This window comes from Phyllopteryx taeniolatus, chromosome 14, assembly GCF_024500385.1.
Source record: "Phyllopteryx taeniolatus isolate TA_2022b chromosome 14, UOR_Ptae_1.2, whole genome shotgun sequence".
NCBI lineage: Eukaryota > Metazoa > Chordata > Actinopteri > Syngnathiformes > Syngnathidae > Phyllopteryx > Phyllopteryx taeniolatus.
This window is the reverse complement of record NC_084515.1, coordinates 9,308,454-9,329,385: the sequence shown is the minus strand read 5'-3', so window position 1 is coordinate 9,329,385 and position 20,932 is coordinate 9,308,454. Positions and strand designations below refer to the sequence as shown.

The 20,932-nt window shown below is 42.1% G+C and overlaps 1 protein-coding gene across 3 annotated transcripts in view; it reads left to right on the top strand.

Moving 5' to 3' along the window:
* Positions 1-20,932, top strand: part of LOC133488900 (ephrin type-B receptor 1-B) — a 196,271-nt gene that overhangs the window by 111,518 nt on the left and 63,821 nt on the right. For all 3 annotated transcript variants that reach the window (XM_061797415.1, XM_061797414.1, XM_061797412.1), the window contains exon 4: positions 14,199-14,354. In XM_061797415.1, the coding sequence (XP_061653399.1) occupies positions 14,199-14,354 (156 nt within the window). The remainder of the gene's footprint in view (positions 1-14,198; positions 14,355-20,932) is intronic.

The window sequence follows — 20,932 nt, the reverse complement described above, 5'->3', positions numbered from 1 at the left end:
AATGAAATCAATTAAGAGCTTAAATATCACTTTGGGACGACAGTGACTTGGAACATAGACAATGGTGACGCACATTGCAATTTTCCACTATGTTATTTGAGATTAATTTCTACGTTTAAGACTAAATGCTTGCAGGTCATGAACATCCCTGTTAATATTCCAACGACTAAGCAAATGCACAGCACTGCAAAAGTAGTAGTAGCCTCATTTTCTATTTGGTCTTTGGGTATCTGTCTTAACCCTCGATTTGTCCCTCATTCCATCCTTCTATTTTCACAGGCCGTGTTTTTCGTTAGTACAAGGGAACATGAAGATTTTGTAGGAAGGTGTCTCATTTTAGACACAATGCAATCACGCAAAATAAATGTATCTTTGCCAGTGTCATAGCTCCAGGCATATTGACTGAAACTGCCAGATAAAGGTCAGTGCTGTCCAGATTTGGACAGGTTGGGTAGCGGTAGATGTACAAACACACACACACACGCACACCCAGAGTACTACATCTAAATGGTACGGTGTGAATGTTTTTATGGAGAAGGCTAGAGCTTTCTGATAAGGTTATGAAGAGGTCGTTCTGACGTAAAATATGAGATGAATATAGATGAGCCGTGCTTTCCGCTAACCTTTGGATGGCTTCGTGTTGCAGGTGCGTTGCATGCCAACCATTGGTGTTGGTCTCTGCTCTGTCATGAGATGGAACAGAATTTTAAAATATGTTCGCAGGCAAAATCATGGATGATTACAGTGGGCCCTTAAAACTTGAAATGTCTGATGGGCACACTTCTTTAACCATAATATTTTTTTAAAATGTGATCATAAATTGAGCAGGACTCCAGATCCTGAGCAAATACCCAAACTTTCTTTTTTCCCAGACTGTTTTGTAAAAAGGTTAATCTAGATATTTAAATTAAAGAGGAAAATGGTATTGACGATAGAGTTACTGTACATGTTATTCTGTTTTCGGATGCCCTAGTTTTGGTACTATTTTATTTTAGATGATGATTTTTTTTTGTGGGGGGGGGGGCGGTTGGGGCAACATTTTGTCTGAGTTTTCTTACATCTATTCAGTTTTTGTACATTTGACTCGCCCGCTCATTTCCTGGAATTGAGCGTCCACACAAAGCATCCCATGCAGATGCGTAATTTAGTAATTTCTTGTTGAGTAAATGGCCAACCCGCATATTCATTGTAAAACTTTAGATGGAGTCAGATAAAGAAGCTGAGAAAAAACAGAATTCGATACATAACAAATTAGGAAAATGGCGGATTCCCCCTTGAAACAATAACCTGTCCTCTCCCATCTCCCTTCTTCACCGTCTTTCACACGCCACCAAAAGTCTTCAGTAAATATATATATATATATATATATATGTGAACTATAGTTCATTCTTCAATGGATTAATCGGATTTACATTATTTCCTAAGCGAATTAGGGATTCAATGCTCACAGAAATCGGTTTCAGTTATACTTTTTGGAACAAATGAATCATGAAAACCAAGGTTCCACTGTATTCAGTGTGTGTTATTTTTTTAATGTTTTTTTTTATTGACATGACGAATAATGCTAAACATCTGCACAGTATTTAAGTGTTTTTAAATGGTGGCTATTTCAGCCCTTACATTCATTATTTATATTTATATTATTCCTTAATGGGGCGGCACGGTAGAGGAATGGTTAGAGCGTCAGCCTCACAGTTCTGAGGACCCGGGTTCAATCCCCGGCCCCGCCTGTGTGGAGTTTGCATGTTCTCCCCGTGCCTGCGTGGGTTTTCTCCGGGCACTCCGGTTTCCTCCCACATCCCAAAAACATGCATTAATTGGAGACTCTAAATTGCCCGTAGGCATGACTGTGAGTGCGAATGGTTGTTTGTTTCTATGTGCCCTGCGATTGGCTGGCAACCAGTTCAGGGTGTACCCCGCCCCCTGCCCGATGACAGCTGGGATAGGCTCCAGCACGCCCGCGACCCAAGTGAGGAGAAGCGGCTCAGAAAATGGATGGATGGATGGATATTCCTTAATGGAAGATTTAGTAGAGCTAAAGCTCAAAATGCCTCCTGGAACCATTTTTCAACGTTTGAATGTATAACTTGGCTTGTGTCTGATTTTACTCCCTTTTCTCGTAAATGATTGGCAAATTTGAGGGATGTCATAAACGATTGAGATTTTTTTCACTTCACTCGTTCTCTCCCTTGCTTTCAAATGTCATTGTTGGTATTCTTAGAAGACATTTTAGCCTTGCATCCCATTAGACTAAACAGCAGCCAGTGCAGTAAGCAGGTAACGTAGATTAAGCAGAAGCTCTCAAACAGGAAGTGTATTTGTACTACTGTTGTTATTGACAGCTAATTGACCTCACCATTTGTTAGTGTCTCATTGGATTGAAAAAAAGCCATACGTAGGAGTCCGTCTTTCCTGTTGTTCACCTGCAAATCTACTACTCCCAACCACTACTGATGAACACAACCCCCCACCACGCCCCCCAAATACCCCCACGCTATGCCCCACCACATTTTGTTTGATTGCGTCATCTGGTTCAGACGCTAACAAGTGGCTTATCGGATGTAGACATGTCAGTGGGGTTTTGTGGGCTGATGGAAAACGTCTCCGGTGGTATCACACTCTGGGATGACTGGAGGCAAGAATAAGCAGTGCTCAGCTGTGTGATCACGCCATGGGTGCTTGTATTTGCCAGGATATTTTTGTGTAAACAGTGAATTACATACGCTCAATTAGAAATCAAATTACGGCTGGTAAACAGTGAAGGGACTTCTATTTCCCGGTGTGTGTCATTGTTCTCTGCTCGTGTTCAGTTATGGTTAATTGCCCATTCTCCACCTTCACAGGCCTCATTAGCAGGTGTTCATCCAAGAGCCAAGGGGCCCTTGAATTTCCGGATACATGGTTAGGTTTTTAAGACTTACAGGTGCTACAGCTATTCACAAAGGATTTTAATGATTGGTGGTGGCTTGTTAACATTAGCGAAACAGAAAGACGAGTACACCTGTTGTCAGAATTCTATTTTTAATTACACTCTTCAGTAAATGTTTGCAAAGACGTCCTCTAGCATGGAGTTATAAATGCCACATTCCAAGTCAAGTGACATTGTACTGTTCACGCCCACATGTCAAAACGAGATGAAAATATGGGTGGCTGGGGAATTTCATAACTTCCCATACAAGTTTACACAATTGTTAAGACACACCCATTCCTATTGTTCTCCAATGAGAACCATGTTGGCAAGTAGTAAAAGTGCAAGTCTAGCTTTAACAAACTTGACTCCTGGCTTTATATTGAGTTCTTTTTTTTACAATATATTATAGATGTTATAAAAATGAGAGGTACATTTCTTGCATATTGATATAGTGTTCCAAATCTACAACTTAACCAGGCACACAAGTGCACTGGAAATGACTGAGACCTCATCAGTTACGCCTTCTGTCTTGTTTTTCCTCGGCCGCGGTGGTTTCTTGCAAATCAAATTAGAAGTACAAGATGGGACCAGAGAAGCCTGATTTTATTCTTTTCACAGATTATTTCACTCATGTACTACTGTCAGGTCATACTGACAGTTTAAACAAACAAATAAACAAAACAAAACAAACAAACAAAAAATATATATATATATATATATATATATATATATATATATATAATTTATTATTATATATATATTTTTTTTTTTTCCCAACTGAAGTGCAGGCAACGTTGTGCGGCGATACGTTTCGGAGGGCTGTTGTCTCTGCTACCTTTCCAGCGAGGAAAGGTTTGGCTCGGTGGTGTGTCCCTGAATACCAATGACACCTTCTAAATCTCTTTCCCCTGCTGCTCTCTGAGCAGCCTTCTATCTGAAAGATAGGCTCTGTGTCTTGCATTGCTGCATCCTCCCTGCAAATAAAATTGACCTAAGCCTGTGTGCCAGGACGAGATATTACCAACACAACACTGGGTGAGGAGGAGACTGTGTACAGCTAAGAGATTATATACTGCTCTTGATTGTTATCACGCTTATGCTTTGAGCACATACGCAACTCAGGAATGCAGTTTTAGTGGCCTCCAAGTCTGCTGATCACGTCATTGCCTCCTGACTCTTCAAAAGGGAACGTGTGGGCCAAAAAGAATACTGGCTATGAGGTTACCATGGCGACAGTCTGCCCATGGGGCGTATGCTGTCTGCTAAATGGTGTCCTCATTTGGTGAAGGCACACACACACACAGATCTTAATTTCTGACGGTGTGTGTCTTGAGTGTCCAACGGACACCTTGATGAGTTACTTAGCGGGAAGATTCCCAATCCAATTTTGGAGACTCAAACTGTATTTAAAATCCATTCAACCATGTTTTTGTTGTTCCAATTAGTGAGGCAACAACATATATCTAAACATACATACATAAGATGTGTATAATCAAGGATTTCCTGTTATCTGCTTGTTTCCTTTTATATCCCGCCTTATGCATGACATATCACCCCTCTTTTATGATCCAAGAAAAGCCAGAAATACACTTCAGCACATTCTGAAGCCTAATTGGACGATATCTCAACATCCTCACGGGATTTAACTATTGTTCTCCAAGTGTTTCTGGCGCTTTAGATATCGCCATATTAGTTGGCCAGTAGGACAGGTTTGTTAGGCTGAGAAGTGTTTGGTATTGAGTACTGAGGCGTGTTGTTTATGCGAATCCGTTGTGGTTGAATGTTTGAGTGTGGACGTGGGGTCGTGACAGGGCCAGAATGCACGAATGATTAATGATCAGGGGGAGTATTCTGGGGGGAGGAACCCTTGAGCACCACGACAGAAAGGGAGATGGACTAGTTTCTGTGCTCTTTCAATCATCTTTTTATTCCTGATAAAATCTCTCAGGCCTGCCTTCCTTCTTCCTTGCATTCTATCTCTGTAAGAGATTACAAAGTGACGACTGAGGGTAGAGGAGGCTGACACTGAGCAGACTTGATGTCACCACTCTGAACCCTGGATGCCTTCAAAATAATGGGGGCTTGCGTGAGAAGTTGAAGTGAAGCTGAAGTGTCCTTAATGAGTCCCTGTTGACCCATGTAAACAATTAGACAAGTTTTTTTTAACCTCACCCTGAAACAGTTTGGACCCTACTTTAAAAAGCCTATAGGCATTTTGTGGTGTTTCTGACAAGCCTTTGTTTCAAACCTGGCGTTAGTTTCAAAGAATTGTATCGTGCCGTTCAATGACCTTGAAGAGAAAATGAACACCTGGGCTGGAGAAGCAACTCATTATGTGGATGGTGGCAGGAAAATGAGCAGTGACAGATCAAGAGGAAGACTGAATACCAATGGACTCTACCACGGGTTGTGCTTTTGTTTTAAGATATCTGCAGCCCTGGGACATTGTGTGCCCCCCTCCCTTCTCTTTGACCAACACACTGCCAAATAATGATAGCCAAAAATCTTCACGGCATACGCACCCTCCTGCGGTTTAAGCAAGAGAGCTGTCTCGTCGGGTGAAAAAGTAACAAAAAGTCAAATAGGGGTCAACTAGGGTCTTAGCCTAATCATAAGCAAGTCCGAATGAGTGTTTGTGAATAAGGGGTTTGTGTGTGACTGCAAAGCCTCTAAAGACTATGATCCATCGCATGTGATAAATGAGGACCCGGGGTTAAGGGTGTACCGGGGGGCAAGAGTTGTATTTAGGGGTCATCGACGTTGACTCACGACTCTTGCCCCTTCGCCCGTCATGGACATTTTATTAAGCCTTTAGACATGCCGAGGTGGGGGTTTCAAAGTCAAGCCAATTGAAATTAGTGTATTCATTAAAATAAAAATGTAAGAAATGGGTGGAAATAAAGAGTAGGTATTATTGTGAATCTGTGGGGAGTAAGCCCACCAAGTTAGTCTGCTTTTCTCTTTTTCTTTGGATGATGGATGATTTGGATGAGTAGTATTCTTCCTGACCAAAGATTATTTGTGCACCCCTGGTCAGTCCCGGAGAATGTCTCCACATGGCATCACAGAGCAGACAGAAAGAGAGATTATGTACATATTGGTATTTCACTCATTTGAACATTTTCACATGCTGCGGTAGACTCATCAAGTCATTTCCAGTTGACAGACTTTGCTTTAGTTTTTAGTACTCATCGTGATCTTACGAATTTGCCATTTCCCTCTCCACTGTAAATTAATTTCCCAGCAAGATTGGTGTTTGAACGTTTGTGTGTGTGTTGAATCATCATTTTGGAGCAAACCTGCTTTAAAAATAGAGATTATATGATAACATGGAGGCAAGGTTTAGTGTGTTCAAGGACTGGCTGCCTATCATGGAGTTGTTATTTCAATAGTTAGCCAGCTACTATAAGCAGGTCGGGGCTAACTTGGTGGCAGTGACTATAGATGAATCAAAAGTGTCACCGCTAAACTCTTTGCAAAAAAGTTGTTACCATTCAACAACATCCCCGCCATCCAACATGGGGAACATGGACTCTGTAACACCAACGACCATAATCGAAGGTTGAAACCTATTTAAAGTTTATGGCTAAGAAATTACATTATAATTATTTATTAAATTATACACAAGCCAGTGGCAATTACATCCATGAGAACAATGTTGTACTTCTCCAATGTCATATTCTTATGTCATTAAACCATCTGTGACTGCTGAGGTGGTTACTCCAGAAAAAGTGGAAAACAACCCCCCTACTTGGTTGACTCCCTGTCAAAGGCTTGTAATCTTTTACATTTTAAGATTATTAAACCATAACAATAAAGGTTTTTAAATATTTCCAAAGAGAAGGCCCTGGAGTTTCCTGATTTTAACCCTCATCCTTACTTTAAAGCTATGCCACAGGAACAAATTGGATGGAGGCGAACTATGTGTACTGTAACCTTGATTGGGTTGAGTAGAAAAGCCATTTCCGAACCCATAATCCTTTTCAGTAGCTGCCCCTGACTCCATATTGCAATTTTTCATTTTATCCTGCATGCACCCGCTTATTCTTCTATGACAGCCTAATGTAATTCTTATTCTACTCGACCTATAAATCCCACGTCTCCAATTAATTCAAATTCTTATGGCCTGTACGCATTTTGTAACGGCACATTGCAAACGCATGCGGGCAATGTGACACGGTGCCAGTGTGCCTCCATGTTTGATGCATGGCCCACAGTGTGCACTTCATTATACGCTTCGCAAAAATATTGCCCGGTCCAACCTCTGAAACCAAACGCCCAGCTTGGCACATCAGCTATTATTGAAGCTTGCTGCAAGAGCCCAACTCATATTGCTAATGCTTTTATGTAGAACACATTCTGACAAATCAATGCATCATTGTTGATTGGAAAAGGCGAACAACCTGCTTTTTGGCATCTGAAGTCGAGGAAAAGTATCTACTGGTGCAATGACTGACGTTTCAGATATCAGCGACACATCACACCTGGTCAGGCTGGTGTCAGGAATGACATCACGTTATCACGGTTAGGTTGCGATGGATCACGGGTATTGCTCCACAGCTTCCCTACTTCTTTCTGTTCTCTGCAGAGTGATTGTGGTACAGAGAAAGGCAGGTCGACATAACAAGGATGCAAACCTGTCAATCAATGGGAAGCTAAACAACAAGAAAGGAGAAGAAAGGTGGAAGAGCAGAGAAAACAATACCATACCAGTGGGACAAACAAAAAATATGCGAGGGGGCAGCGGCGGAATGAGAAAGAAAAGGTGGAGAGAACAGTGCTAGGGGATCTCTGCAGAGACCACTTGAAAGAGAAGAATGCCGTGTTTCTGGACACAGCCAGTTCAGTTGTGGGTTATTCTCCCACAGGGGAGACTAATTGCTTGTTGATCTAATGTTCTATCCTCCTCCTGTGCCTGAAAACCAGCACAGCTGATGAGTGACGGTCCAGGCAGGACAGGAACACTTGGCCTCTTCGACTCCAAATACTCAGAAATCAAATCAAATAATGTTGTCCCACTTCCAAATGAAATGAACCATCGCTGCGCCAACTGCTGCCTGTCATTCGCAACCTCTATGGATTTGCTACCATATCGGTTTCTCATGCGCTCCCAACTCTTCTATCTTGCACTGTGAAGCAAATCAGTAATCAGCTATGTAATGAATTTAATGGTAGAATTCAGGCACATGTTATGTATCAATCAGGGAACGGGCGTCAGCTCCTTTGACACGTTGGAATTCTAATGCCTGTGCTGCAAGCTTGTTTGTAAAGAATTCCCGGCTTGTCCATTAAATCTCTCAGATCTACCTGAAAAGTCACACCTATATAAAGGGAGTCTACGTTTTTTCCTAATCCTATAGACCAGTGATTCTTAAAGTATGTCACGATTGCAGTGCATCGGCTCCCTCCGGGTACACAAATGAATCACTGAATTAAATACAAATACAATTTACATTTAATCATTTAAAATATAAAATACAACCAAATATATTCAGAATGAAGGTTATAGCTTTGCATACAGCCTGTACAAGTCCAATAATTACTGTATTTTCACGATCATAAGGCACACTTAAAAGTCTTAAATTTTCTCCAAAATGGACGGGGCACCTTATAATGCGGCACGCCTTATGTGTGCACTGAGTTCCAAAATCTGTAAATGTTGTGTGACTTTGATGAGCGCTCCGCTTGACTGACTGGGAGCATTTCTGCCGATATAAAGGAAAGGCGGACGTGACTGAGGACAGCATTGCTGGATGGACGAGGAGAAAATGAAAGAATGGCTGAGTGAGGTGTACGTAAAGAGACCGGATGGTTTTTTACACGGGTCACTGTCCCTGTTGATCTGTGACTCCATGCGCGCCCATCTCACAACCGCTGTGAAAAACCAAGTGCAGCAAATGAACTCGGAGCATGCCATCATTCCGGGAGGCTTGACGAAGGAACTCCAACCGCTGGACATTGGTGTAAACAGGGTGTTCAAAGTGAAGTTGCGATCGGCGTGGGAGCGATGGATGACAGATGGCGAACACAGCTTTACTAAGACTAGCAGGCAGCGCCGGGCGAGTTGCGCCACCATATGTGAATGGATTGTGGATGCCTGGGCTAAGGTATCTGCTTTGACTGTTGTCCGAGCTTTCGTGAAAGCCGGCATCATTGCGGAACAGCTCCACGGCAACGAGACTGACTCCGACATTGACGAGAGGGAACCCGGCATGTTTGATGGAGAACTGCTGTTCATTTCGGATACAGAAGATGAGGACTTTGATGGATTTGTGGATGAGGATTGATCAAAAAATAATGTGAGTACATCAGAATCAGAATCATCTTTATTTGCCAAGTATGTCCAAAAAACACACAAGGAATTTGTCTCCGGTAGTTGGAGCCGCTCTTGTACGACAACAGACAGTCAATTGACAGAGAACACTTTTGAGACATAAAGACATTGACAAAAAAACAGTCACTGAGCAATAAAGGGTTAATAGTTATCTGGTAATGCCGGTAAATTTATTTTATTTTATTGTTTTGACAATTGTGCAAAAGATGCAGAGTCCTCTAGCACTTAGAGCAGTTCGAATGACTAATATTGCAATAGTCCGGTGCAATGACCATTGTGCAAAGGGCGCCGAGCCTTCAAGGAGTGTATGCAGTTTAAAGTGACGAGTACCGCGATAATCTGGGACAATGTTGGTTGTGCAAATGTTGCAGATACTCCTCAATCAGTGTGCAAATGGAGCAAATGCCACTCTGGCATGAGTGGCCAGTATCGGTCAACAACAGATATGCAAATAGTGGAGCGTGGCGATGCTACTACAGTGAGTGCACGAGTAATATATAATTGGCCCCACAGAAATGTGACAACAAACTCAAGTCAAAAAAAATTGCCAGCATGTTGCAATAGAATTGTAGGTTAGGTGTTTAAGAAGTTGATCGCAATAGGGAAGAAGCAGTTGGAATGTCTGCTAGTTCTAGTTTGCATTGATCGGTAGCGCCTACCTGAAGGAAGGAGCTGGAAGATGCCAGTGACCGGGATGTGGAGGGTCCGAGAGGACTTTGCACGCTCTTGTCTTAGTTCTGGCAGCGTGCAAGTCCTCAAGAGTGGGTAGGGGGGTACCGACAATCCTTTCAGCAGTTTTATTGTCCGTTGCAGTCGGAGTTTGTCTTTTTATGTAGCAGCACTAAACCAGACTGTGATGGAAGAACACAGGACTGATTCGATGACCGCTGTGTAGAACCGCCTCAGCAGCTCCTGTGGCAGGCCGTGCTTTCTCAGAAGCCGCAGGAAGTACATCCTCTGCTGGGCCTTGTTGAGGACGGAGTTGATGTTGGTCGCCCACTTCAAGTCCTGAGAGACTGTAATTCCCTCAAGGTACTTTCACAACACCAGTTACAAGGGATCAGTTACAGGGGATCCTTGGCTAATGGAGCTGTAGTCACTTACCTTTGCTAATGCAGTAGTTGACGCATAATTACAGTAAATATTTGTATGAAAAACACTACAAAAAAAATTTTTGCAGCTAGGCGAAAATGTTTTTGCAAATCGGCGGGGGTTCACTGAATATAGATTTACAACACAAGGGGAAAATAGAGAGTTGGTCATACCTTTATTATATAGCATTTTGGAGTGTCTGAAATTTGTTCTTTATTCATCCAAACCTATTTTTTCAGGACCTTGCTTTTTGCACAAGGGTATATAAAAGGAACTCTCTCAGACGCCCTATCCAGTCGGCCACCATGCCGCCTTTTTCTTCCATTGTCACTAACATATTTGAGTTATTAAGTTATTGCTATCGCAGATGATTTTCCCCACATGACCAATAAAGGTTTTAACAGTCTCAATATCCTTGTATTAGGAGATGTGTGATCAAAAATATGATGTAATGACAAACACACACACACGTAAACTATGCCGGGGCTTAAATTGCTTTCCTGCAAATGCTGCATAGTTTCATACAGACACACTTATTCCTATGATTGCTCGGGTGCAATCGCGGCATTGCAGTTTGTTTTGCTCCTGTGAAGCGCGGCTTTAATCTGCCTCACAGCTCCTGGGGTTGTTTTATAAGCTGTCTGTGGTTGTTGGGGTCTAGTCCTGCGTGTATGCATCTTTGTGTTTGTATGTGGTAACTGGGTCCGAGCGCTGTTCTGCAACGAGACATCAGGCCAGTCTTTTAGCCCCTGGTAAGTCTGGAGAACACGCTGTTGGGTGCAGTGGCCGCTGTGTGAGTGCGCGTGCATGTGCGTGTGTGCGTCTTGGCCTCCTCTTTCTCCTTCACCCAGTTTCTTCAATCACACTCGCTATCCTTAACCAGCAGCTCATCAGAGAGTGGTTGAAGAAAGGGGATAGCAGAGTTGTTTTGATCATTTTTAACAGAATAGTAGAGCTGCATGTTGATGCATTTTTTATGAAGCAAACATGTAATCTTAAAAGCTTGTCTGATGCAAAGGTTTACATTTACTATGCAGTAACTGCACTATACACCCCTCTGTAAAGTGGAGGTACTGTAAATGTCTTTGAAATTAGACACACCACAGAGAAAAGTGCTCTTAACAACCCTGCCCAATAAGAATGATTGAAAAAATAAAAAAATAAAAAAATAAAAAAAAAATATATATATATATATATATATATATATATATATATATATATATATATATACATATATATATATATCAAATGAGGCTTCAAAATCGTAAACAATCATGCCGTTGTCTCCACTCTCAAATGCTGTGGGCGTGTCTGATGAATGTGTGAAATCACGCCCCGCTTAAAAATGGATGCTGCTTCATCTAGCCTTCATCTTATGCCCACACGTCTGTTTGAGCCTAAAATATATTTCTGCTTGAAGCCTACGGTAGTTAAAATATATCCCAGCGGGTTGTCGCGGGGCTTTCCACTGCACTACGAGAGGTGCTAGCTCGTGAGTTAACTGGCTCGTGGAGGCTCCTCGGAGGTGGCGCAGCGAACGGGCAGTGGGCTCGGCACCTCCTCCTTTTTTTGGGGGGGGGGGGGGGGGGGGGGTAGGCACAGCTAGCTAGCTCACTGCATGCTGTAGTGGTAGAAATGGGTCAAATGATTATAGCAACTCGCAATTCCGCCGGATAACCACTGATGTGAACGAAGGCACTCAGTTCTTATACAGTATACTGTAGTGAGGGAGGGGGGGACTTATGTCGAACCCAAGTGCGTCACTGTCCCCCTTTTTAGCTAGCCCCCCAAAATAAGGAAAACTGAAATGGTGAACAACAGTTTAATACTCTAGCTCCATAAATCAATAATACATAGTTGTGAGTCTCTGCACATATTTTCAGCAGTTATCTTGAAACATGTTTCATGTATTAGAAACAAATCTCTGAATTCATTTTACAGGGTCTTTAACTGTTTTATATAAAACAGATGCTATATTAACTACATGTGCAACTCTTGCATGTAGTTTTGAATTTAACAGCATACCACTTCTTATTTGTCAGATTAAAACTTTCATTTTTCAGCCAGTCAATTCCATAATGTTGCAAAAACATAAAAACAGCAGGATCAGTAAGATGTTTGTTTCATTCAATGTATAATGCCTCCCTCATGAGGTGCAGCCACGCCGCTGCGTCTGTCAACCTCAGTAAGGCGTAAGACATTTATCGTGGTTATTACAGTTGGTAATTCCTTCCGTACTCTTGCCCATCTCTGCTTTTCATTCTTTGTGGATGTGATGGTTAACAAATGAGGTTATTGCCTCTATTTCAGCGCTCATATCATCCACAATAATCTTTATCCTCTACTTTGGCCTTTTCAAATTAAGGGCTAATGCATTCTTTAAATCCACCACAGCTGACTGACAGTGGTCCACCACCGGAACGTACACTCGTCCCAAGGGAAGCCACTCTTAATCTAATAGTCATTGCACAAACAAAGCAATGTCACTGCCTCATACTGATGCAAATCTGATTATGAAACAGTGACTTGCTTTTTGGCTTCTGTACTTTGTTTTTGCCATTGACATGATGGCTTTGAGAAAAAAAAGTTAGACTTTCAACCTTTCCTCATAACATGCCTCAATGTGTGATTGTAAGGTGCAAAGTGCTTGTCCAAGAGCGAATAGAGCCAACTGCCAGCTCGGTTTTCAGTGCTTTTAGTGCAGGATTTTGCACGTAAAAAAACCCCCAAAAAACAGTGACCCTTCAAAACTTGGAATGTGTTGTTAATTCGAATCATTTCTGTTTGTCAGTAGACCATAAGAGAAACCCTTGTGATTACAGCAAAATGCATGGGGATATTCTATCATTCACTGTAAATTAGTAGGAAAAATGACTTATTTTGGAGTTATTTGAGATTACATGCCTCGGCCTCAGCAAGCATTTCTGTGGCAAAATGGTGTTTTGATTCACAATTCTTGTGGAATGTCCATTGACCCATCCATTTTCGATACCACTTGTCATCCGTAGGTTCACGGGTAAGCTGGAGCCTATCCCAGCTGACTTTGGGCGGGGTGCACCCTGGATAATTTGCCAGCCACCATTCACATTTACTCCCATGGACAATTTAGTCTTCAATCAAGCTACATGCATGATTTTAGAATGTTGGAGGAAGTAAGAGTCCCTGGAAAAATCTCACATCAAGATAATTCTCAAATTTCAAACATAACAGACTCAAGTTTTTTTTGTGCAACTAACTTGCCATGAGAACATTTGTAACCCATCCATCCATCCATTTTCTGAGCCGCTTCTCCTCACTAGGGTCGCGGGCGTGCTGGAGCCTATCCCAGCTGTCATCGGGCAGGAGGCGGGGTACACCCTGAACTGGTTGCCAGCCAATCGCAGGGCACATAGAAACAAACAACCATTCGCACTCACAGTCATGCCTACGGGCAATTTAGAGTCTCCAATTAATGCATGTTTTTGGGATGTGGGAGGAAACCGGAGTGCCCGGAGAAAACCCACGCAGGCACGGGGAGAACATGCAAACTCCACACAGGCGGGGCCAGGGATTGAACCCGGGTCCTCAGAACTGTGAGGCTGACGCTCTAACCAGTCGGCCACCGTGCCGCCATTTGTAACCCAGTTTTTCCAAATTTCTATAGCATGCTGTGCTCGAATATTTGTTAGCAGTAAAAACATGGCCCCTAAAGATTAATGCGTAACACAATAAATGACACAGAAATGAGTCAGTTTCAATATGATCTCCTGTCTGTCTTCATCTATTTTCATCCAGGTTGTTGTCAGGATGCATCATCTTTTGGATTATTATTATTTTTATTTTTTTTTCTTCCCACTAACACAGTATTTTTCTTTTCCCCAGCATGCCCACCAGGTACTTTCAAGTCAACGCAGGGTCCTGGTCTGTGCCTTCAGTGCCCTCCGAACAGCCGCTCCACTGCTGAGGCCGCCACCATCTGTGTCTGTCGCAATGGCTACTACCGCGGTGACGCTGATCAGCCAGATGAACCCTGCACCAGTAAGTACATGGCATGACATAAATGTTCTGACAGTGTGCCTGCCGCCTGTTATAGGGCAGATGCATCTTAGCATAGTTCACTTTAGCTTTAACATCAATGTAGCATAACGTCATAGAAGTTGATGTCTTGCGCTAGTTGGAGTCAAGTCACTGTAGAGAGGAACCTCCACATTTTTTGCTGTTTTGATGAAATATTTCCAATAGGAAATAATGTAAATATAGTGTAATAATATAATAATCACTCCAAGAATCAACCTGTCACAAACCCTTTATTATCTAAACAGACAATATTTAGTATGCATTTGGTGATTCTGGAGTCTTAAGGCCTTTTCACATTGCACTTAGCAGAGGGCAGCACGCCGTCAACCAACCCATTCATTGAACCGTATATCCGTTGCCGTGGTATGACGAGGAAACGCAGTGCTGTGGCACCGTGATGGTAAATGCAAGTGAATTGAAACATTTTAAATGCAACTGTAAACAACATGAAGAAAATAATAAATGTGGTGTCCCAAGCTTTGTGACACAAGACAAATGATGTACAGTGACATGGTAAAGAAGACACAGTGATGGACAGTCAAACTCAATCTTGCACAACATTGGAGGCATTGAATTGTATGATCTCGGGGTCGTCAACTTTTCAGACTTTACTGTAAAATTTCTGTCACTGCAGTTTTGGCTGTGGACTTGATTAAAGTTCCTCTTTGTTTAGTTATTATCATTGTTGTTTCTTTTTCTGTCCATCTACTTTCATACCCTCAAGTCCTAATTACTCAGGCAGATGGTGCGAAGCAACACTGTACCGGTGCTATCTGTCGGAGATCCAATAAAACCACTCACAGCATCATAGTTGACTTAATACGATTAAAAAAATCAGTATGCTAAGATTTTACGTTGTCCCTGTTGCCACACACATGCACCGCAGAGCACTATTACAACTGCAAAAAGTGTATTTACCTCTCTGCTGCTAGTCTCACAGCAGGTTAGTGTGATTTTGCATTTAGAGTTTATAGAGTTTATTATACAGTCATTGCTAATGGGACTTTTTGTAATTGCTTATCTACTAGTGAATCTAATGGGTATAAAAAACATTTTTTTTAAATCTTTTAAAATAAATGCCTGAAGGCTGTGGAGGTGCCTCAGTGCAGCACAGCTGTCTGCTTGGCTGTTCCAACTGCTCCCCAATGAATCCATCCACACCTTTAGGCTTTGGAGCTTCTCTCATCATGCCTGGTCTCCCTTGGCATAGCGCACAACATCTCTCTGGTGTATTAGTGGTTGCTCCATCAAGCACACCATCTGCTTGTACCTCGAGGCCCTTAGCTCTCCCCAAGAAGTCCCAAGTAGAGGTTGTTGCCCTCTGGTATCTGATCCGTTTCTAAATGCACTGTGTGTTGGCACTTGCTCTTTTCAACCTGACCACATCAGTTTATTCCTTTTATTTTGTTCTCTACTTCCTAGGACAGTTCAACTCCAAGCTCACACTTATTGTTTTTAGGGAATATTATATATGGCTATTAGTCAGGTAATGTAGTAATACATGATGCTGCCTTTTGTGCATTTTGATTCCCGGCCAGTGCCCCAATATCCAGCCACAGTCCCAAGTCCGGTCCCAAGCACGGACAAAAGATGGGTGGTTTGCATCAGAAAGGGCATTTGGTGTAAAAACTGTGCCAAATCATGTGAGTGATTTGCTGTGGTCATCTGGGACAGAAGTTACAGCAAGATATTTGGTTATTCATGGTGAGGGAATCGCATATGACATTTGTTTTGGTTAAAGACCAAAATCCAGGCACTCAATAACTCTTTGTGCATCGATTGGCAGCTGGTTAGATATAATAGAGAGAGTCAATTAATGTGGTGATGACTGTCATTCTTCCGGTGAATGGGCGGCTGTGGCTCAGTAGGTAGACCGGATTGTCCAATGACTGAAGGGTAGGTGGTTCGAATCCCGGCTCAGACTGTCCGCATGTGGAAGTGTCCTTGGGCAAGACACTGAACCCTAATTTGCTCCCAGTGGGCCTGGCAGCGCTTTGCATGGCAGCAGTTGTATGAATGGGTGAGTGTGAGGCTTTGTAAAGTGGTTTGGGCACTGTGATAGTGTAGATAAAGCGCTATATAAGTGCAATCCATTTGCCATTTTACCATTTACCATTCTTCTGGTGACAACAGATCTGTCCGAGAATGGGGAGTATTGAATGCTTGCAGTCCAGATATTTACAACTAAAGACGTTAGTCCAAGTACTACAATCTTGCGTTATGCATCGAAGGCCTGGACAATCATGGGATGACTTTGTCAAACACGGTGGGATGTTGTCATTTCAGCAAAGACACTACGGCCACTTACAGTATCTGACTCACTGTGTCTCTCTGCTAAGTCACGTACAGGGTGGTCATGACAGGGCCACAGAATACCCAAATAAGGTAGATTGACTCATCCGTTGCCCTGGACTGTCTGCAAAGTGATGCTCTTGCACATGTTCCCCAACCTTCCCTGCTTGACAACTCACCGTTGGTGTTCTGTGACACCAATGTTAAAGGGAAAATCAAAGTTGTAAAGTAGCTTTTTATTCAGGAATGGGGAAAAAATGTCAACTGCCCCTTTGAGCACTGAAAAGTCACTGCAATTCCTCCTCAAATTTGCGGTAAAGGAATTATCTTGCAACAGCATCTCCAATGCTTCTCTGACTACAGAGTAGTAGCTTAGCTTAATGCTCTGGCTTCCCTAGATCTCAGCAGGGGGTAGGCAGTGAGATCATCCTTGTAAGAATCTCTTTAACGCTGTTGGTGCCTGAAAGAGCAACCAGCATAACTGAAATCAGGCCATTCTGTGGCAGCAGAGGCTCTAGCGCTTCTTGCAGGCCTGCATCAGAGGGGCCGGTCCCTGTATGCTCTAGATCGCTCTGATTAGCTCGCTGATGGATAGGCCAATGCCTGGCTCTGTCAGGAGGGAGCTTCACGTCATTGCCCCCTCCCGTACATTCCACATGCCCTTGGGGATAGACCAAACTATCTAATCTCTTCACCATCCCAATCTACCATATTCATATACCAGAATGGTGCAATCGGTAAACATTTTCGTGGGCCTGTAGATTTTTTGTTTTGTTTTTTTTGCCTCTGTATGTGAGTGGGGGGGAGGTGTGACAAGCCGAGTGGTAGCTAAGGTAAGTCAGTCGATGGAATCGGTGCTGACTGGGTTGTAAGGGAGAAAGGATGCAGAGATGAAGCACCATGCTGTGAGTAATCAACAGGAAAAAAGCATGAGAGCATTGTTTCAGAGGACTTAGCAGGAAGATGTATATAGAGAGAGATTATCTATCTATCTATCTATCTATCTATCTATCTATCTATCTATCTATCTATCTATCTATCTATCTAGCATTACGAAATGCTTATTAACAGCACAAAAGTGTTTGTTTTTTTGTTTTGTTTTTTAAGCATGCCTTTAGTGCATAATATAATTGGCATGATATAATACACCCACTCACTGCCCTTGAGCATATGACCTGGCCGGTTGCACTCATTCATCTGATTTAACTATTAAATTAAAGACCTTTTTTCCAACCGAGCCTGCCTGGATGTGATGATATCTCTCCCCTGAAATACTATTTAAATGAAAGAAGCGTGTCTCTGAGCACAAACAATTGTGACTGGCATGGCTAAATGAAGACCAGCTGAGAGCCTGTAAGGAACGTTTCCAACAAATTAAATCCTATGGCCAATTAAAATTTCCATGGGCTGCACTAATAGTCTGAAAATCGCTGGATAAGTGGCAGTCGCATCTGATTTCCCATGTCATTCCAACACGTGTAGCTCAGCTGGAGCCGGGACAACGGGGTGAGGAGCCTCTGTCACCCTCTGAAATGGATGACATAAGTCGTAGTTATTTTTCCTAGTGTCTATGACTCACACAGATGGAGGCCAAACTTGGAAACACACAGTTCAGGCATACACGTTCATGTCACATGCCTTTTACACATGGACAGAGGTAAATTCCCTGTATGTTTGGGGGATATGCCCATACAAACACAAGCAATGTGAATAACATTTAAGTGCCTATTGTGCAGTAGTGATACTTCTTACAGTATATGGCCTCCTGCAGTCCCCCACATACTGTATAATAGAAAATTATGGTCCATTTCACCATATATGTGGAGCTGCGGTCCTCTCAGCCAGACCATAATAATCACACCAATAAGGGTACACTCTTCCTGTCACCGACGCCTTGTTGCTGGAACGCTGAGACAAGGATGCACTTCGTTTCAGCTCTAGAGGGAAATCCCACAAGGATTTGCAGAGACAATGGTCCGTTGTGTCGGTGTCAACATACTATGCTGAAAAGGGTGAAGTCCTTCTTTGTATTGTCAGTGGCATCAAACAAGTGGCAGTGGTTCATTTCATAAAGACCGGACTTAGGGTTGAGATGCCCTCAAGCAAGACACCAAACCATCCAAAACGGGGTCATAACGCCATTGAGGTACCACCTCACTCATGCGTTTGTGTAGATTTGATCTGTGTCTCTGTGTGTAATGCATGTAACTAATGAAAATACAGCAGAATGAAAGCTCAGTGGAACCTTTAAGGTTGAACACAAGTAAAAACATCTCTTGTTATATCATGCATAGCAACAACTTAAATGAGACAAGCATATAGTTTTTTTTCCCCACAATTTCAAGCCATTCCTGTTCTTTGGTCAAAATACAAAAAAGGATGCATTATTATGCACACTTAATAGTCACTTGTAACACTCTGGCTGAAACCGCTACGGTAGAAGCTAGGGTGTTACGATTAGGCTACTTTTTCTTTAGCAGCCTACAGTTTTAATATAAATGCGAGCCCGAAATAGTAAATGTTTTTGGGGATTGTATTGTCACTTGTTGAGACAGCACTTCATTACCGAACCAGCAAATTACACTTGTCAACTATAAAGTGCAGATCTGTCCATGTGGCACATGCAGCAGATACACTGGCAAATACAAAAACCCTTTACCCCATGTCAACAGCTCAGCTTAGCAGCACATTCAAGTATGTGATACCAGTGTATCTGTGCTAACACTGAAGATCTGCTTACCTTTTGGCTTTGACAGTAAAACTGGTGGGTATTTGCTCAGCTTAGCTGGCAAGTCATGGGCAGGGGTGGTATTATTTAAATTAGCATCAGTGTTACATCGCAGTCTGTCAAAATTCAAAAGGGCTTGCTCACAGACACATTTTCAGAACGCTAACAAGAGATTTCTTCGGTTGAGTAGTTTCTGCTTTGCTTGGTGGGCAGGCAATCTAGAGACCCAAATATTTGTGTGCAAGTGGTTAAAAAGTCACATTTTCATGCAAATTTAGTCTTATTTTTACTACAAGTCGTAAATCTCAACTAATCTTATTGTGTATCTAACGAAGAACCCCTCCGATTTTAACAATGCAACACACATTTGTAAAATATTAATGCTGTCGGAAGTAGCTCAGATAAAAAGTCAGGTTGCTGGGTACCTGCTCCTTGTCTAAGGTCTGCCAGTTTTCAATTTTTAATTTGTCTTGTAACTTAATTAGGTCTATAGTAAAGACAAGTCGTATTTCTCAACCAATCATAAATATTCCGAAACCATTGTCTGATATCTAAGGAAGAACAAACTGCTATTTAATGATATGACACAAGTCCATGTTAGCTAGCGCACATCAAATTCGAAACAATCAATGATCATTTTAGGCACACTACGTGGTTAAAACTTTTAACCAAGCTATCAACTTCCGGAAATTATTGTCAGATCAAATATTGAAGATGTTTGAAGTAGTTCAGCTCAATGGTTTCAACTAATATTTTCTAGACTTTACACTGATTTGATCGGGCTGATCGGTATCGGCCGATATTTAGCATTTTATGCTGATCGGCTTTAATGTCATAATTCGCCGATCTGGTCAATGATGTCATTGATCGGCTCTGCAAAGGACATTGACTCCGTGTCCCCGCGTGCAGTATATTTGAATCCAACAGCTAGTTTAGTTTTAGCCTTGTCGCGTGTCTTTTCAGGTAGTACTGTAAATATCTGACGGCCAAAGAAGTTATTAAACAAAAATGTCACAAAAAGTGGATACATTAATTACTGTATTTACTTCCTGCCATCTAATAGAAGACCATTCATTTGTTCTGTCACTATGCCTCACTGGCATAAATAAAGGAACAAAGATACATTATTCATTGTAAATATATTTTTTTGAGCAATTAAGTACACAAGTATATACAGTAAATGAACAGGTCATTTAAATAGACACATTCCTCCATCTTGTGATCGTTTTTTTAAACTCGCTGATCGGTGATCGGCCCCAAAAATCCTGCTCGTGTAAAGCCTAATATTTTCCTGACTTTAGGAATTACATGAGTAGTTAAACCTTTTCTTGTCTTGAAACATCCTAAACTAAGGAATACACAAACAATGTTCTACTTTCTGTCAGTGGTAAGAGAGGAGTAACATTATATCAGAGAAATGAGTAACTTTTGAAATGCTTTCTGCTACTACGTATGTGAGAAATAGTGTCATTCAACTTCTTTTAATATAAAGGTCAGACTTCACAGGGATGAAGAGCTT